The 17,935-nt window shown below is 42.8% G+C and overlaps 1 protein-coding gene across 2 annotated transcripts in view; it reads right to left on the bottom strand.

The window, feature by feature from the left end:
* Positions 1-422: 422 nt before the first annotated feature.
* Positions 423-17,935, bottom strand: part of SAMD12 (sterile alpha motif domain containing 12) — a 167,667-nt gene continuing 150,154 nt past the window's right edge. For both annotated transcript variants that reach the window (XM_059484240.1, XM_059484151.1), the window contains exon 5: positions 423-1,401. In XM_059484240.1, coding sequence (XP_059340223.1) covers positions 1,379-1,401 — 23 coding nt within the window. In that variant the 3' untranslated portion in view covers positions 423-1,378. The remainder of the gene's footprint in view (positions 1,402-17,935) is intronic.

Genomic DNA, 17,935 nt, shown 5'->3' with positions numbered 1-17,935 from the left:
CCCTCAGAATGTTGGTGACATCAGTTCATTATAAAGAGTGTGTTGAGAAGGTCCTGATGTAAGGGACAGACAAAAATTCCACTGAGTCCCCATGGAAGAAACAGCACCACAGCCAGCTGTGATACAACCAGTGATGAGGTCAGCCATTCAGAGACTGAACAAAAAACAACGTTCAGATTGAATGCAACAGTCATGAGCCTGCTACAGTATATTGAAAGGCTTATTGGAGCCATTTGCTTATTCCCAGTTCCTACCAAAATACTGTTTTGAGTAGAAAGTGGAAAAAGTTAATGAAGAAATCTGCCCTCTCCAAAGGGAGTGTCTTGCTCCCTAGAAGTATAGTCTTACACTTTACCTTTTTAGAGAGTTTGGTTTGGACTACAATTTCCCAGCCCTGCCCAAAACATAAGTGGTGGCCAGCATAAAGAACCTGAATTCTTCCAGTTTATTCTGGTTTTATTGCAGACCAAACCCAGGGTCACATACATGTCTGAGAAAGGCTCTCCCTTGCCTCTCCCTTGCTGAGTTAGAAAACACACTGGCACACCAACAACAGGACCCTTTGACATTTGGTGGGTGAGAGGGAGAGCAGACACAGTATCCTACAGCTCCTTCAAACTACCCTGGTTTTGGCTACCTCTGTGACAGCTTTTCTCTCAGTCTTGATAAAAGAAGTCACATCTCTGCCACGTGCAAATCTATCTACACAACCTACTGTGAACCAGTGAAGGGATGCTAGTACTGGGCTTAGTTTGGATGCAGTCTCAGCACAAACACTGAAACATATCCTCAGTATTTTAAAAAAGGACCATTATATATATATGGACTGTGCTAGTTCTGTGAGAAAAGCACATATGAAGTGCTGATATTGTTTAACAGAATACCATTAGACTGCAAAACTAACACATACAAGACGTTTACATTCCTATCAGGGTGTAATATTGTGAACATATCCACTGAGATTGGAGAATTGTTGTAAGTTTTTCCTAAAACATCATGCCATCTGCATACATAATAAAAGAATCCAGTAGTTGCCATGCTAAAACAGGACTTCTAGTGAAGGGCATAGACAGTCCCCTAAAGGGAACTCAAAAGTTATGCACAGTGATGAAGACTGGAAGAAATTTTCCAGCTAAAGGTCTGTCAATGACCATTTTCAACAAATTAGATATTTTGGATATTTTGCACCACATATTTACTCCACAGCAAACCAGGTCTCCCCAGAATGTATCAGCTGAGTAGGCTGATTTTACTTCAAGTTTTTCTTCAATCCTCCATGGTCATCTTCTGGCAGCGCCATTTATTGTGGTTTTTTTCATGAAGGAAAGTTCACTTTCATATCAAGTGGCAGGACAGCAGCTTTAGAGGCTGGAAATGTTTATGGAGAGCTCTCTGCTGGGGCTGTGAGAAACAAAACAGAAATCCAAAACCAGACTGTGAGTATAGAACAGAGCAAAGAAATTATAATGATTTCAACTAAAATGAAAAAAGTCAGGTTTGAGCTTAGTAAATGTACTTGTAGAATATATATTGTGACCCTAGAACTTTTTAAAATCAACTTTACTCACCAATCAAAAAACTCTTAATCCATTCCTTAGATAAAGTGCAGACCAGAAATCATTTGCATGATTTAACAAATCCTACTTGAATTTTATTGCCTCATGTGAAAGCACAGCTTATTCTTCCTGTAGTCTGAGTCCCAGAGAGCAGGGCTCTTCTGTTTGGTTGGATTTCCATTAACTACTGAAGGCTTGATGGCCAAAAGCTGGAAAGGCTCTGCCAAACACCCAAGTAGTATTTGCTGTTCCCACACCCTTTCTGCTGGCTAAGATGGTGAGAACTGGCCATTGGTGCATAGGTGTGAAAACAGCTCACCCCTATCCTTCCCCCCTTCAGACCCCATAAGATAATGAGGAGGTTTCAGAGTTTCTCTTTCCCCTGCTAAGCAGTATAGCACACTCAGAGCTGGGGGCTGCTCTGAAAGCCCTTGCAGAGGTGTGCAGCCATCACACCACAGTGGAGGTCACTTGTAACTTCCCCTTCACCCAAACTTGTCTTAAGAAGCACAGCAAAAGGACAAGAGGCAACGCACACCAGAAGCAATAAGAGATATTCCAGTTAGATGCAAGGAAAAAACTCTTCCAAGTGAGGTGGTTACCTTTAGGACCAAGTTCCTGACCAGGCTGTGGGACCTCCACCTACACAGAAATCTGCAGCTCAACCAGATGAGTCCCCACACAACCTGATGTGGCCCTACTTCGAGCAGAGTTTACTGGAACCATCTCCTGAAGCCTCTTCCAACCCAAATATTTTTAAGCTTGTACATTTTCTGAAGGAGATTTGTGCTCCTTGTTCTGCCTTTCTGAACAGGAGATGAGTGCAACAGTCAGTTGTTAATTCAGGGTGCAGCACATAAATGCCTGTAAACTCATCACAGGCTCAAGCTTCTGGGGCTGAGAACCCATGCAGAGACAAGTTCACCATATTATTTCATGGAATCACAGAATCGTTTAGGTAGGAAAAGGCCTTTTTGATCATTGAGTAAAAGTGTTAACCCAGCACTGCCAAGGCCACCACTAAAATGTTTTGGGATGCAGCTGTGTCCATCACCCAGCCCTCACTCATCACCTGTTTTATGGACCAGATCTCTGACCACGGCAGTGCTGGGATGGGACTCATCAGGATGGGCTTTGCACCCTTTCCAGGTGACATCCTGCTTAGTTCATGAAAGCATGTATCTGTAGGTGTGGGATGAGCTGCACTGTTGGGGTTTTGGGACCAGGCTCCCAACTGTGAAGCTAACAGGATACTGATGCTGCCAAGGCAGCATTCACATCAGCTGAAACTCAGCTGGCAGTGGATTCCTGCTTCTCACTCCTTCAAAATCATTCCTGGTAGGCTCCTCTCTGTGGGCTGTGGGCTGACTGGCTCTGCCAAGCTGTCACTTTGCCCATATTTGCCTCTACCAACCCCAAGCTCCTGTAGCAATGGACATGAAGGTCTGATTGAGCAGAGAAAGGATGGGATGATAAATCAGTAGGCATTGCACAAGACTTAAAAAAATCCACCCACTCCCTGCCATGAGCACTTGACCCCTGAGTGTAAACATGCCCTATGAAATAGAGGAACAGTAAAAACCAGCTTCCTTAATTATTTCCCTCCTTATGTGGGCACATTTACCTGATTACAGTGCTACTCTGATTTCTGTTTTTATAGCTGCTTTGCTGTTATCCTCCAGGTTCTCTAGGGCAATGTTCCCAACACCACCTACTGTCATCTACTACATGAGATGCCCACATCAGCAGTGGCCTGAGAAAGGTGCACATTTCAGACCCAGCAACTGGTTTCACACCATGGAAGAACATACAGGAAGGTTCTGAGCCTTCAGCTGGTGTAGACAGATACAGATACAACTGACTGCATCCCCCAAGAGAGAAAAGAAAGCAATGGTGACATAAGCAATTTTGAAGACAAAGGGCAAATCTATGGGGAGGTTTTAAAATTGGAGAGAGCAAACAGGTACTTAATCTCAAAAGTATTTGATTTCAGGTGAATTAGAGGGTGTCTCCCATCTGTGTAGCATCAGTGGAGATAAGCCTGTCTCACAAAGACCCATCTCTCTTTCTTTGAGCTCATCTGCTGCAAAGAAAGGAAAATTTCAAAAGCTCTCCCAAGCAATGGAAAATACCTTGCTTAGCCACAGAGCTGGAGGACTAAAATAAAATGGGCAAACTAGCTAATTACATCAGGTCAGGCCTCAGGACTGCACTCATGCTGAAATTCCCCAATCATCCCCATTGTCTCAGTCATTAGCTTGTCCTTGTACTTCAGTTTGAAATGAGCCAGCTGGCCCTTCAGACAGAAACCCATGAATGAGGAGAAATGCAACTGATGCCAACCTGAGCTCCATCCACCCCACAGAGGGAGCAAAGCACTCTGAGCCATCAGAGGGTCTGGACACAGCTGCCAACACTGAGCAAGCAGACAGTAGTAGCTCTGTCAAGCTCTGCAATTAGAGCAAGCAAACTCAGGCTTTAGTGGTCATCTAGCCTGTTTCTTCTCACTTTGTCTTTTGAGGACAGGGTTTTAGAAGCATTTATTCTTCCTCATTACCTGCATCATTTTTCGTGCCCAGCTGGAGGCTCCTCTAAGGACCCTGGTTTTGTAACAGTTCATATCCAGTGTTTACTGAAAGTAAAGATCTTTATAAAAGGTATCACAAATGAGCAGTTGCCTTTGAAAACCCAGCCTGAGACAGTAAACAAAGACAGCCCTTTGCAGGGGGTGTATATGCTTACCAACGCAACAGTGAACAGATCTAATCTCACATGACATTTTCAAGAAGCTGATGCAGAAAAACAACTATCATTTCAAAGCCAGAGATGTATTTCAGTTTTTGAGTATCTGTGCTGTGTGATTTTTGTCTGAGAAAGGGACACATTTTAGATTCATTTTGAACACATGTTAATTCAACTCAACCTAGAGGTATTACCTATTTGCCACATTTCCATAATTGAGGGATTCTGATAAAGAAAACAAGCATCCATTATCTTTGCTAGGTTTACTCTCCTGGAACTAATTTTATACAAAATTTCTAAAGTCAGCACATTTCAAACACAGGATTATAATGAAAAATGTCTATTTCCAAACATCTTTCTACCATCTATTCATTGGAGTCTGTGAAAAACTGCATTTGGCTTCATTTACAAGTATTTTTTCTGTGTTAGAAAGGACATAGGTAATTCACTTCATGTGTCTCATGTCACTTGAGACATTTTAATATGCTGTATATTACTGCAGACTTGCTTCATCTTGCTATTAACTAGAGTTCATGAAACTGTCCAGTTATTGGGGATGGGAGGGACCTTGAAGACCACCTAGCTTCAACCCCCCTGCCATGGGCAGGGAGCCTTCCACTGGATCAGAGCCCCCTCCAGCCTGGTCTTGGACCCTGCCCCAGATGGGGCATCCCCAGCTTTTCTGGGCAACCCTGCCAGGGCCTCACCCCCCTCACAGTACAGAACACCTTCCTAAACCTTATCTAAACCTTTCAGGGTAAGGCTCCTTGTCCTGTCACACCATTGTGGAAATTCTCTCTCTAGGCTCACTGTAGCCCCCTTTAAGGTAAGGGGAAGGTGCTATAAGCTCTCCCTGGAGCCTCTTCCTTGCCAGGCTGAACAGCCCCAGCTCAGCCTGTCTTCATGGGAAGGTGTTTCAGCCCCATGATCAACTGAGTGATTCTGGACTCATCTGAACTCATTCCAACAGGTCCATGTCCTGCTTGTATTGGGGACTCCACAGCTGGACACAGCACTCCAGATGTTGTGTGTGTCCAGCTCTGGGGCCCCCAACAGATACCACTACCATTGAAGAGTTCTGGACACTGATAGAAGAAAATGCCTGGCAGCCCACTCATAGATTTATCCTTTTCTTTACTGTGCACTGAATTATTATTAGCACTGAGGTGTGAGAGAAGGAGGCGTCTCTCTAAGGCTCATGGCAGTTCATGTAAAAGGAAAGTTCCTTCTTGGGGAGCTGCTGCTGATCCCAGTGAGCCACCATGGTGGAAGGAGAACTGGCAGGGGCTGGGAAGGGCTGCCATGGGCAGCCTTGGCAGGGACAGGAACCACTTTACCCTGTACTTTACCAATGAAGTTGTACCTGCATTTGGTTTGACTCTATGACAAAGCCATCCCACTCCTGCTCTGGGTGGAGAACAGCACTTCTGGTTCTTGTAACCTGCAGGTAAAGGCAGCTGCTGCTGCACATCCTCCTTTGGTAACAGGCCGCTGATAACCAGAGTCGGCAGTGCCAGAGATCCAAGGTTGCCTCCAACCATTGCCTGTGTGGAGCCAGCTGGAGCCAGCAGCCAGAGGGAGGCAAAGCAGGGCCCCAGCCCTCTCCATCCACCCTGACCCCTCCTCTCATCAGCACAGGCTGCAGGTCAGGCCTCAGGGCTCAGACAGTGCCACAGCCCTGCAGCCTCTGCTAAACACTAGGGACTGAATGCAACACCCAGCAGCCAAGAGAATACAGACACGTGGATGCTTTTTGATAAAAGTGCCAATTTTGTTTTGATTCTCAACCAATCATGTCTTGGTCTGACTTGCCTGACTTTCCCCTCATTACTAAATCTAGTAGTTGATACAGTCTTGAAGGTAATTTAATGTTGTCAAGTGCAATTGTCAAATGGTGGAAAAACACCCAGGAGGAAAGGAAGGAAGTATCTTCTTGCTTTGATTTTTTAATTTGGTTGCCAAGCAAGAAACCAAGATTTTGATTTTGGAGCACTTTTGACAGAAAAAGTGGGTCTGTGAGCACAACACCTAGAGCATCCAACATAGTAATCCTATGCTAATCCTAATCCCAAGCATTTGATACTCTTTAATGAGTCCATGCAAAATAACTGTAAAAGCCAAAAATACATTGAATCAAATGCTGTCTTCCCTTCACACCTACTTTTCAGGGGACAGTTAAGACATGTTTGTCATTAACTATAAAACCCAACCATGAAACAAGACATTTTTTGTTGAAATGATCGGGGACATTGATGTATCATCACAAGACTCCAAGAGCAGAGTCCTTAAAACAAACAGCTGCTGACATATAAATTGCTATTTCTGCAAGGATAAATTCAAGGTTTCTTTTTCTTCTTCTGGACAACTTGCTCCCATAAGCAGGTACTCTTAATCCTCCTGGATAGAGCTTTAATATCTGTTGATACCATCACCACAAATATGCTCCTGAATAAATATTCCTGCATGAGATCTGGGGAAGAGAATGGCATTAACAAGCAATAAATTCCTTGGTGTTATTTATGTATTGCTGCACTGCTCCCTGAGTGTCCCAGGCCCAGACAAGGGCTTGGAGGGGGCAGCTGGAGCACAGCTTGGCACAGCCTGCATGGTGAGTACGAGGGTGTGTGGGATCCTGGCTCAGTCCCAGATGTGCTGTCCAGATCAACAGCACATCTCAGCTCAAGGAAGGCTTCAGGGAGCCTTCCAAAGCAGTTTAGACAGGATGCTCAGAGTTTTAAAACAGATGATGAACATTCAACAAGGTCAGGCAAATCCCATCATCTGTGTTGTGTCTCAAGAGATAACTCCCTTCCTGCCTGTGGTGCTGGGCTCTCCAGCCTGCATCAGGCACTTCTGAGATGAAACATTTCTGGGAGAATGGGTGTCGTGGCAGATGCTCTCAGCAGGTAACCTTCTGAAAAGACAATTAGTCAGAGGTTATTGCAGCTGCTCTGTGGAACACAGTTGGTTCACACAGAATGGGTTGAAAATGTAGTTGTCCAAAATGTGTTTTGCTAAGCTATTCAAAGCCCTCAAATAGTCAGATTAGCCAAGAGTCTCTTCATGAGTCACACACAACCCCAGCTTCCTTACCAAAGCAAATCTCTCAGCAACTTTACTAGGTTAAACAAAATGAGGACACACATTGATTCTGTGTACAGATGATTTATGCAGGAATTTTGGTTCTTTGCCCTTTCCTTCAAAAATCAGAGTTCTTGGTGGACAACTCTCTAAAGTGCTTAAGCTCACACTCTAGCCTTGTTTTGAAAAATATCTTAAAAGACTTTTACATCTTCTGAACTTGATTTTACAGTGTAATCTGAAAATCTCAGGACAAAAATCTCTGTCTCAAAAATTTCTGTCCCAAGAAATTATGTCCTTTCTATGCCTGTGCCTAACCAGCCCAGCTTGTGAAAATTTCCCAAGCTTAGAAGTTTGGTTCAAAAATCAGGAAAAATCCCAGGAGAGATTCTTTCTTCTTTCAAAGTGGTTCATTCATCTCAACTCAAGATGCTTCATACACCCCACCACCCACCTGCTGCTGCAAACATTCAAAGAAAAGAGAAAAGCACTTACTTGCATTCAACAGATTATGATGATATCCTTGAGTAACAAGCAGTTAAAATATTTTGAAAAATTATATGCAACTGCTTCCTTAATGCTTATGGGCTCTTTCAAAGAAGTCACCTGACCTACTGCAACCTCCCTATCTATTACTGTGCTCAGTGAACTGGCTGTCCTGAAGCATTCTGTCCAAGAAACTCAAATTGTAGCAAGCAAAGATTTAAAGGAATGTGATGCCTAAGGAGTCCAATAGTCTTATCTGGTGCTGTCTGAAACTGAAAATGCATATGAGATTGCTGACTTTATGCCTTATCATGCATCTCTCTCTCTGCCAGGCTGTAATCAGTTCTTGGTCTCCCCAGGTTGTTCTGGGTGCTCTGCAGGAAGTGACAAGGCTGTCCCTGTCCCAGATGAGTGGCACTCCCAGGCTGTGGCTCTGTGCAGCCATTTGCACTGCACTGTGAGCCTTTGCACATCTACTGCTTTCACCTCCAGAGAATGGGCTTTAAAATGAATCTCCAGGAGCTGCACAGACTCAGTGAACTCCAAGAAGACACAGCCTTTAGTGGTACTTCAGCATGCATGTAAGCTGCTTAACCACACAGCCCCCAGAGGTTTGGTGGCTGCCCTGATCACCAACTGGAACCTGAATTTGCATTTATTCTGCAGATTCTACAGCACACTTTCAAGCCTACCCTGCTCAGATGCATGCAGCAGCATTTGGGAATTATTCTGTGCATTATCAGTTCTGTGCATTATATTGTCCTATTACTTGATTTAGGATTCTCAATGAAATATACATTAAGTTAAGAAACACAATCAGATGAAACTAAAGATTTCACTGGAAAAATTGAAGTATTATAGCAAAAGGGGTTTGGAAACTTTCTGGAGCTACAACTCCCTCAGTGGTTATGCAGAGCTTATGCAGGATTAATAGGTGGAACCAACTATCCACCTTTAGGGAGATATTCACTGTGAGATTCCCTGAAATGAAAATTTTCTTTCTGTGATTACCCAAGCAAAAAGGGAAATTATACCTACAAAAACCACCAAAGGACTGCACACATGCACACACACATTTACCACACAATAAAACAAAAATGCCTCATGAAACCTACAAAACCAGTCCCCACTCCTTAGTTAGCTGAACAAATAAATTTGTTTAGCTTTTTGCATGAATTAATCAATATATACCCTTTACCTGTATTATCACATTGTGTTATCACTGTTTTCACCAGGACCCTTGCACTGTTCTGAGCACCAGACAGACAGAATGCAGACAAAGAGCATTTTGGTACCATTTGGTGCTTGCTTTACTCTTGCAGTTCAGCATGTGCCCCACCATCTCATTTAATGCACAATGTCCAACCTCCATCTGGAAAATAATTACTGCTATTCCCATGGACACAGTGTCTAAACATGTCACCAAAGAGGGCCTGAATTTCAAAATACCTCAGTGAGAAGACATGGCCTTATTTTACAGCTCCTAGTTCAGTACAAAGAGAGTTACAAGGCTGCACTGGTGCTGTCTGCCCAGCTCCTGGCTCCAGCAACAAGTGCTTCAGGCTGTCAGAGCCATGTGGGGCTCTGAGAAAGGGGGTTTGAGGAGCTTCTGGAATACATACTCCAGAATGCCAATGATGCCTCTCCTAATCTGGCCCAAAGCCTCATTTTATCTCAAAAGAGTACTTTACTGATTGTCATCTGAAAATGAAGTTGCTGGACCTTCAATGTTCAATGTTAAGAATCCATCATGGCCCTCCACAACCACTGGGTTGTACAGGAAAAAAGCAGCTGCTATTTTAGCCTCATCAATCTGATTGTTGTCACGGCAGCTATATACATTCACAAACCAGACGGGGCAAATCTGAACCAGTGTCATGAGCTGTTTATTCAACACATCAGTCTCAGTACATTGTTAGGACAATGGAGACAGATTATGTTAACAGCTCTCTGATCCATAGGGAATGCCAAGGGGGTGTTGCATTACAGCACAGCATAAAGCCATCTCAGCCTAGGTTTCAGCCAATCACACATAGAGCAACACATATTGACAAAAATTCTATCTAATCATATGAAACACACGTAATGGTAGTTAACACAATAGAGACTTATTTTCTAACACAATGGCTCGTTCATGAGAGACAAAGCACAGAGATTCATTCATGCTAACCTTCTAAAGATATACATTAAATAACCTTGTTGCAACCTATGAAGACACATTACAAAAGTCTATTGTGCTATTTCTCAGGTCTGCTCTACTGCTGAGAAAACTTTTCACTGTATTAGCAATGTTCACAAGTCTGCTGTCTGAGGCCTGCCTTTTTAACCACTTTCTCAAAACCCTCTAATTTTATGAATCCCAGCAATTCCCCCTCTCTGTTGACTCAAAAAGAAACTTTCATTTTCTTGTCGTTTACTACTTGTGTTTCATGGCTCTACTATAAAATTTCTGCTTACTATCTGCTGGAGGCCTATTCGCGCTGATCCTAAGCATTGCTATGTTACAGCACAGCAACTTAATGCTGTGAAGGCTCAGTCTTTGAAAGAGATATGAATCACGCTTGACAATAGTTACAAGTCGTTCAAAAAACTCTGGTCGATTCTAGGGTCTTAATTCAAAACTTTCTTCTATGTCTACACCTTCGTCTACTACCTCTGTGAGATTTCGAACACTCTCTGTGCTTCTACTTCCTAATTCTCTCTCTTGTATGACAAAAACTTCTCGGACCATTTTGTTCATCATTCGCCACACACACTGAAGTATACAGGGTATTATTATCAATATCAATGCCAGAACACCCAATACACAAAGACCTATCTTGCAAAGTTGCCTTAGCCAAGGTGCAAAGCTCTAGTCTTGAAATAAATCGTCCAGCCAGGGACGATTCATAATTTTATGAATCCCAGCAATTGTGACCAAGTCTTGCTAGGCATCCCCAGAAAGGTCTGGACAACAATTAGCATGTTGCATATGCCACTACTGTTTTAAAAATAAAATCAAATAGAAGGCACCTGGTCTCCTTCTCCCAGCTGCAGGACCAAGCTCAGGGAGAGCTGCAATGAGGGCAGGTTCTATCCAAGGCAGGGATCCTCTTCTACCCCATGACTGATGCTGTGTCAAGGCAACAGAGAGGGCTCTCCCTCTGCACATTGGGCTTCATGTCTCTGTCTGAACAGCTGGAAAGTGAACTACAGTGATCAAAATGAGTTACCACAGTTGAAGAGTCCCCTAGGTGATTATTAAGACTGTATCTGGACATATTCCAAAGGAGATCCTAAATACTAATAATGCTGCCTTGGCAGAAGGGCTTGATAAACAAAGGATGGGCAGTTTGCATCAAAGAAGTTCTCAAGTCATGCATGAAGTCTAAGTACTGAAATTATGTGGGCTGTACTGACCACAGAGCCAAGCAGAGAAGTCAGTCATGGAAACCTGACTGACTGTATAAAACAAAGCAGGCCAGTGTTCAGAGTGCATGAGCTATGCAGTCTTTCAGGGTTTTGGGGAGTTCCTGTTCAGCACAGGGATTATTTGACTGGCTGCAAGTTGTGCTTTACTCTAATTTGACCATTTCCTATCATTTTAATTTGGAGGCTATCCAAAGCACCTGCATATTCTTCTGTCTCTTTTTGAATCCCGCACATGGTCCTGAAAAGACGATTGCACAGAAATGGATACAAATGGTGACAGACCACACCATATGCTGTGGAGATGATGCTGTGTGTGGCTGCTGCCATCCCAAGCAAAATGCTGTGTAATCTGTACCTTGGCCAAACAAAGTGGTGTCAACCATGTCCTGTGGGACAGTTTGCAGGACCTGCTGGAATTCTCCACATTGCCCTGCCTGCCTTCCCAAGGAAGCCCAGGCCCAGGAAGATGATCACTGCCCATCCTCACCCTCATGTGCCACCATCACTGGCCAGGCTGGCATCCAGCTCCCAGGGCTGGGACACACTCTCAGGTGCTGCAGCAGAGCATGCCCAGTGTAAATCAAGGATGGGACCAATGTACTTGGTGGCAGAAAATAATTCACTACCAGGTAGAAACTGACCTTTAGATGTCAGACAGAAAGGCACTGCTACACCTTAAAGATAAGGATTTGGGGTTAAATGTCGTATCAGGAAAAGGACTTTCATTCTTCATTCAGATTCTTTGCTTGTAGAACATAACAGTACTCACTGATGGATGCAAGAAAGTGAAATATGCAGCAGAGCAGCATCTCAGTGGTTAAGGCAAAGGCTTTATCTGCCATATCACTAGACTTCCCTTTGCTGTCTAGTTAAATAAATACATAATTGTTCTGCACAAACTGGAACAGCATAAAAAAAGACATACAGCATATCTCTCTGCCACCTGGAATCTTGTCTTTAAGGTTAGAGATGTAAATAAATAAAGCTTATGTGGATTTCTGAGATGATTAACTTCTGCAGATAGTCTGATTAAAGCCAGCTGGGTATTTCCACACATAATTGCAGACTGGAACCCCAGATAAATACAAAACACAGAGTCCATCCCTGCCTGTGCTGAGCTATGAGAAGCAATTTGCTGTGCAGAGCCCCAGCTCACTTGGCTCTGAAGTTTGTGTGGTGGCTGAACAAACTCATTTCCCCTGTCCTAGAGAGGCAACCAGCCTACACTGCTATCTGAGCTTCTTCCACAAGCAGTGGAGAAACACAGGGCCCTTCCAAGAGTGACCCACCTACCTACTTGTCATATTGGATAAATGATTCCTTGGCAGCTCCTCTCTTCTCTGATTACCTAGAAAGCTGAATGATGAGCTCAGAGTAGTTATCCACCAATTAAATGGCAAACAAGAGGGGACAGGAATTGCAACTTCGTGCCTAATTTGATTGCTACAATTTCCAATTAGCATGTGAAGTGTAGGTACCACAATGTTCAGGATTAGCACGTTTCATGCTTACATTTCTACTGATATCAAGAACAATATAGATTCTGGTGAGGGATAAGAGCCCTAAATTCCTTTGAGGCCTTGGATATTGGAATTTGACAAGGAAATTACACACCAAATAATCTTCTTACAAATTCATACACATAACTGAGATAATGAGATGTTTCCTGCAAAAAATCCACAAAGTACTAAAGTTTTGTAGAGGAATTATTTACTCAGCACTACTGGTATCATTTTGTAGCCAGATAATTTATTGTGCCTATGCTGCCAAATTGTTTCGATTTGCCACTGATTTCTTTTCATTTCCACTTGGAATATATGAACAAATGAAGAGAAATTTATATAAGTAAATAAAATTTGAGTAAACAAAAATAGTGGTTTGTTTGTTATTAAATACCTTTAATATTTTAGCTGTGGTAGGAAATTAGGTTGGCAAGCACTTGTAACTGGAAAAGTTCTACCATTTTATCTCAGGCCAAACAGTTTATCACAATTCATGTGCAGACAAATTTTCGTGCCTCAAAAATCAGGGAAAAATATGTAATGGGCTGTGGTAGTTCTCCCTCAGTGCCAGAACAGTAAGAATCCCAATTAAATTTTTGCTTTGAGGAAGGAAGAAGGGAAGGAAGGATTTTTGCCACTGGAGCATAAAACAGATTTTGGCTAGAAGGAAGATGGACAAGATATTCAAAAACCCCCAAGTAATTTGCACACCAAAGTCTTATTAAAGTCAACAAGACTTTGATTTCCAAGTTACTTGTGAAAATTTTCTCTGATGATGCCTACAAATCTTTCAATATTTACCTTAAACAAGTGCTGACACATCATTCAAAAGCAGATCTGGGATAGCAACAAGTTTTGGTAACCCCTCAAGACATTTCTAAAGCCTCACCCACAGGAGACACAAAACTTCTGGCATGTCCATATGTCTGGAATTTTCAATCTGCATCATGCAATTGTCTCTTTAGGGTAATTAAGGGCATGCCTCTGTGAACACAGTAGATGTGCAGCAGAACAGATGCTCTGCAGTGCCCTCTCCCCATGGCAAACAGGGCACTGCCAGTGGAGAGGAGCAAGCCACACGTGCTCAGCATTCATGAGAGCATGGCCATCTTCAGGGGCCTCACTGGCCCCTGGCTCAGGCAGCCACACTGTCAGATTTGCCTCACAAGCCCAGCCACCATCACACACTGCCCAGTAAACACAAACAGAACATCTTCTGCTAAGCCATTTTTTAACTTGTTCTCCATCACCTCAAACACACACCCTTCAAGGATTTTCTATTGGCACTCATCCCCACTAAGGCTGGACAAGGCTGGGTGAATCATGAAGAAATAGATTCTGGGACTGGTTGGCTAAGAGTTCAGCTGGGAGGATCCATGCCCTAGGCTCCTGAAGAGTCACTATTTACACACTGTACACATAAAATGCCTAAATGGACATAAAAAGGAAGCTGTGGTGTTGCAGAGACTGCAAAACTGAACAGAAAACTTATCAGAAAAACAGTGTGAGATGTTCAGGAGCAGCCGGTTTGCCCCACTAATAAAAAAGTTTTTTTCTGGAAAAGTCTCAGGTTTGAGGATTCTGGAATTTGGTCCTGAAGGGTATGGGAACTGGGAAAGCTGTAAATGTGTTAAATGTCAGCTTCTTAATGAGACTGTCATTCAGCTTCTGCTTTCCACTCTGAGATTACAAAGAGAAATGATCTCACCTCACTAGGGTGTAACTACAACATGCTGCTGCAGCTCAGGGCTCCCTGTTTTTTCCAGTTTTCTCTGGTTAGAGAATCCCATGAGATTACTGTATCTGTGGCCTTTGTGGAGCATCCAGGAGACTCTCTGTGATCATTGGGCACTGCCTGCCAACAAGAACTTTTGTCTAACCTCCGGGCCCAGATTCCAAATGAGAAAGTCATCCTAATGTCTCAGGAAATTACATCTTCTGACACAGATAAAAGGTATTTATTTCTTCATTGCATATGACAATTGTTCATTGCTGTTACACAGACCAGGCCACTCCAGTAAGCACTTCTCAATCCACTGCTACAAATCCAACCCAGATTTTCCTCTTGCAGATACTAATGGCCTTATGTAGAAAGAAAAAAAAAAAGCTTTTAAAAAAGCCTTTTTGCTTCTGATTCAGTCTCAAGAATTTCACCAGGAAATAACCTGTGAAATCACTGGTAAAGAGGTAAGACTTCTGAATCTGGTATTTTAAAAAGGTGATCCAATAGCTACCCTTCTCTCCTAGAAAACAAGTTTTTATGTGTGCTCTAGCTTTTTATGCTAAAGAACATGGTTTATGCAATGCCAAGACAGGGAATATCCCTACCTATGCAAACTCCTCATGGCATTTTGGTGTCTCTGCTGTTAAGAGTGTGCAAATTCAGCGTTCCTTGGGGGTGCCTGATGGGAGTCATTCTGTTCACTGCTAAAACAGCTTTCTTTTTGCACCTTAAAGCAATGGAAAGAGATTTGGCTTCCCTCTGTGGGCTGAAGGCCATGGCTGTGCTTCCAGCATGCACACAATGCTGGGAGCACAGCTCCATGTGAAGAATCACTCAGTGGCAGAGACAGTTCTCCAGTCCTTCCTCCCCTTCCTCCACTGCCCTCCTGCTGGCCCAACACAAGGGGCCTGTGAAACAAGCCCATCAGAAAAGCCAGACCAAGGCTTTAAACCAATTTACTTCCCAGATCTGCCTCAGAGCCCCACCATGGCTCCAGTGGTCCTGGCAGGGAGTGGGAGGAATGGCCAGGGCAGCAGCAGAGCCTCTGAGTCTTCAGGAGTCTTCAGAACGTGGAGCCCTGGCTTGTGTCTCCCCAAATGCTGACTATGGTCTCTCAAAAAACATAGATTTTAAACTAGATTTAGAAAGGTAATAAAGAATGAAGCCAGCAGGCTGCAAATGGATAGACTGTACTGTAGATAACAGGCACAGCTAATTCTGGTTTTAAATAACAATAGGGACAGCAGACCCACTGGCAACAGCCAGAGCATTTCTTCAAATTATGCATTCTCTGACTTTTCTTTTGCTACTGGAGGGCCCAACTCTGCAAACTATTTTTAGTAGTGTTACTTTGTCAATGCACAGCCATGAATTGGGGTCCCACTGTGCTATTCAAACACTTAAATAAAGGCTGGTTTCTGCCCAAAGACTCTGAAATCCAACTTACAAAAATCCCATAGGTTTAAATGGCAGAAAGAACTACATTAGCAGTACTTTGGTTTATTGTATTTTATTACTTATTTTACTAAATATTATTTATTTCATTTACAGCGGTTGGAGTAGAATGATAAAAAATGTTTCCAAGCAAAGACTGGAACAACTCTGCAGTGCTGCTGGTGAAATAACAAGCCCTTTCAATGAAAGAAATTGTAAGCATTGAACAGCCCAAAATGGCTTCTGCAGAGCCACAGCAGTATTATATGCAAATATGTAATTAGTTGTTTTTATGTAACCTGGCTATTTTGTAACCACAGAAGTAGAGATTAGACAAATGGGGCATATGCCATTTCTAAAGAAACTATGTGGGAAAAATATGCACTGCAGTTACAGTCCTAATATTTAAAATTAGCTACTCAGAAAACACATTGCCAGCTAACAGCAAATTATTCAGTTTCATTAATGATACTGATTTGGAGTAGAATACACAGAAATGAAAGTCTATATATGTACATGACCTTAAAACAAATTTTAATGAACAGTGATTATCTTGCTTCTATCAAGTGCTGCTCATCCAGGTGTGCTTTACAAACCAACTGCACAACCACATACTCATTTGCCCATGAACAAAGGAGTTCACTGTGTCTATCATTAGACAGCCATCATCTCTGCTGTGACAGCATGAGGTGCTCAGAGGCATGCACAGCACTTTTAGAACACTTTTACACAATAAATGCAAAATACAGACAGGTTCTGTGTCTAAAATCTAGATAGGCTACATGTCTACAGTATCTCTAGCTAAAATGTCACAAGAAACATACATATGTACACATATATATCACATAAGATCTACCGATCATGACTACATATATATAAAAAAACCACAAGTGATTAGGACTAAATACCTACATTCTACAAACCCAGTAACTCATCCATACCACCATGCCAAGATATCATTTGCAAAGACCTTTCAAGAAGATGACCCCTATTGCCAGGGCAGACTGCCTGCAGGACAAGTGACCAGGATATCAGCTCAGGACTGAGTGGCTAATATCTTACACAACTCCAGTTCACCTGATCCAACATGAAAAACTGTTTTGAGACCATGTTTTAGCCCCCTATTCCGACACTCCGCTTCCAAAACCTTTGCAGCAGCCTCTAAGAGGTTTTTGGAAAGTTTGATAACCTTTTCTGCTAAAACTAAGGTGTTCTGACAGCCAAAAGTTCAATTGGATCTCTCAAAATGGTCTTTAAAATCTGAGGTAGGGATCTGGATCAATTCTGAAACCAAAGTCCAGGAGAGAAGCACCACTAAAGGTCATAGCAGTTGATTGTTTAAAATATCTGCTCCCCATTACACAACATTAGTTACTTATATTATGTAAGACATGCAACTCAAAGTCTACCTACCACACTTGGTATTTTTGGGCTGCTGTACCAGCAAAGGTCTTGCAAATGAAAGTGTGGCCCAGATTCATTCAACTATTTTTGGATACCTCCTGCTGTTAACTATTTATGTCTGCAGACTGTCTACACAGTGCAGAGCCAGGCCCTGCCTCTGGTCCCCAGCACTAAACCTGATTGCTCTCAGGAGATTCTTACTGCTGGCTGCAGTGGGAACACCAAGAAATCTGGGACATACCTGCAGAGAGATGGAACCTCAAAATTTGATTTAGTGATGCAGAAGAGCAAGGTTTTCACTGAAAGCATAGTTCAGTTGGGGGGGACCTACAGTGATTATCTAATCCAATGGCCTGACCTGTCCAACCATAATCTCAGTTAACCCTTGAGAAAATGAACTGTGAGCTGTGCTGCATCTACAGAGCTGAGGGGGAAAAAGTAACTAAATTATTCCAGTTAACCAAGGCTCAATGCCTGGATCTGAAGACACACAGAACAGATTTTTTTGAGTAACGCAGTGCCATTCTTACATACTGATGTGTAATAGCACACTCTAAAAATGTTTTATAGGAGTTATTGTGAGAGACAGAACTTGT

The sequence above is a fragment of the Ammospiza nelsoni genome, chromosome 1 (assembly GCF_027579445.1).
Source record: "Ammospiza nelsoni isolate bAmmNel1 chromosome 1, bAmmNel1.pri, whole genome shotgun sequence".
In the NCBI taxonomy this organism is placed as follows: Eukaryota; Metazoa; Chordata; class Aves; order Passeriformes; family Passerellidae; genus Ammospiza; species Ammospiza nelsoni.
The sequence above is the reverse complement of the archived record's forward strand: the minus strand, read 5'-3'. Positions and strand labels throughout refer to the sequence as shown.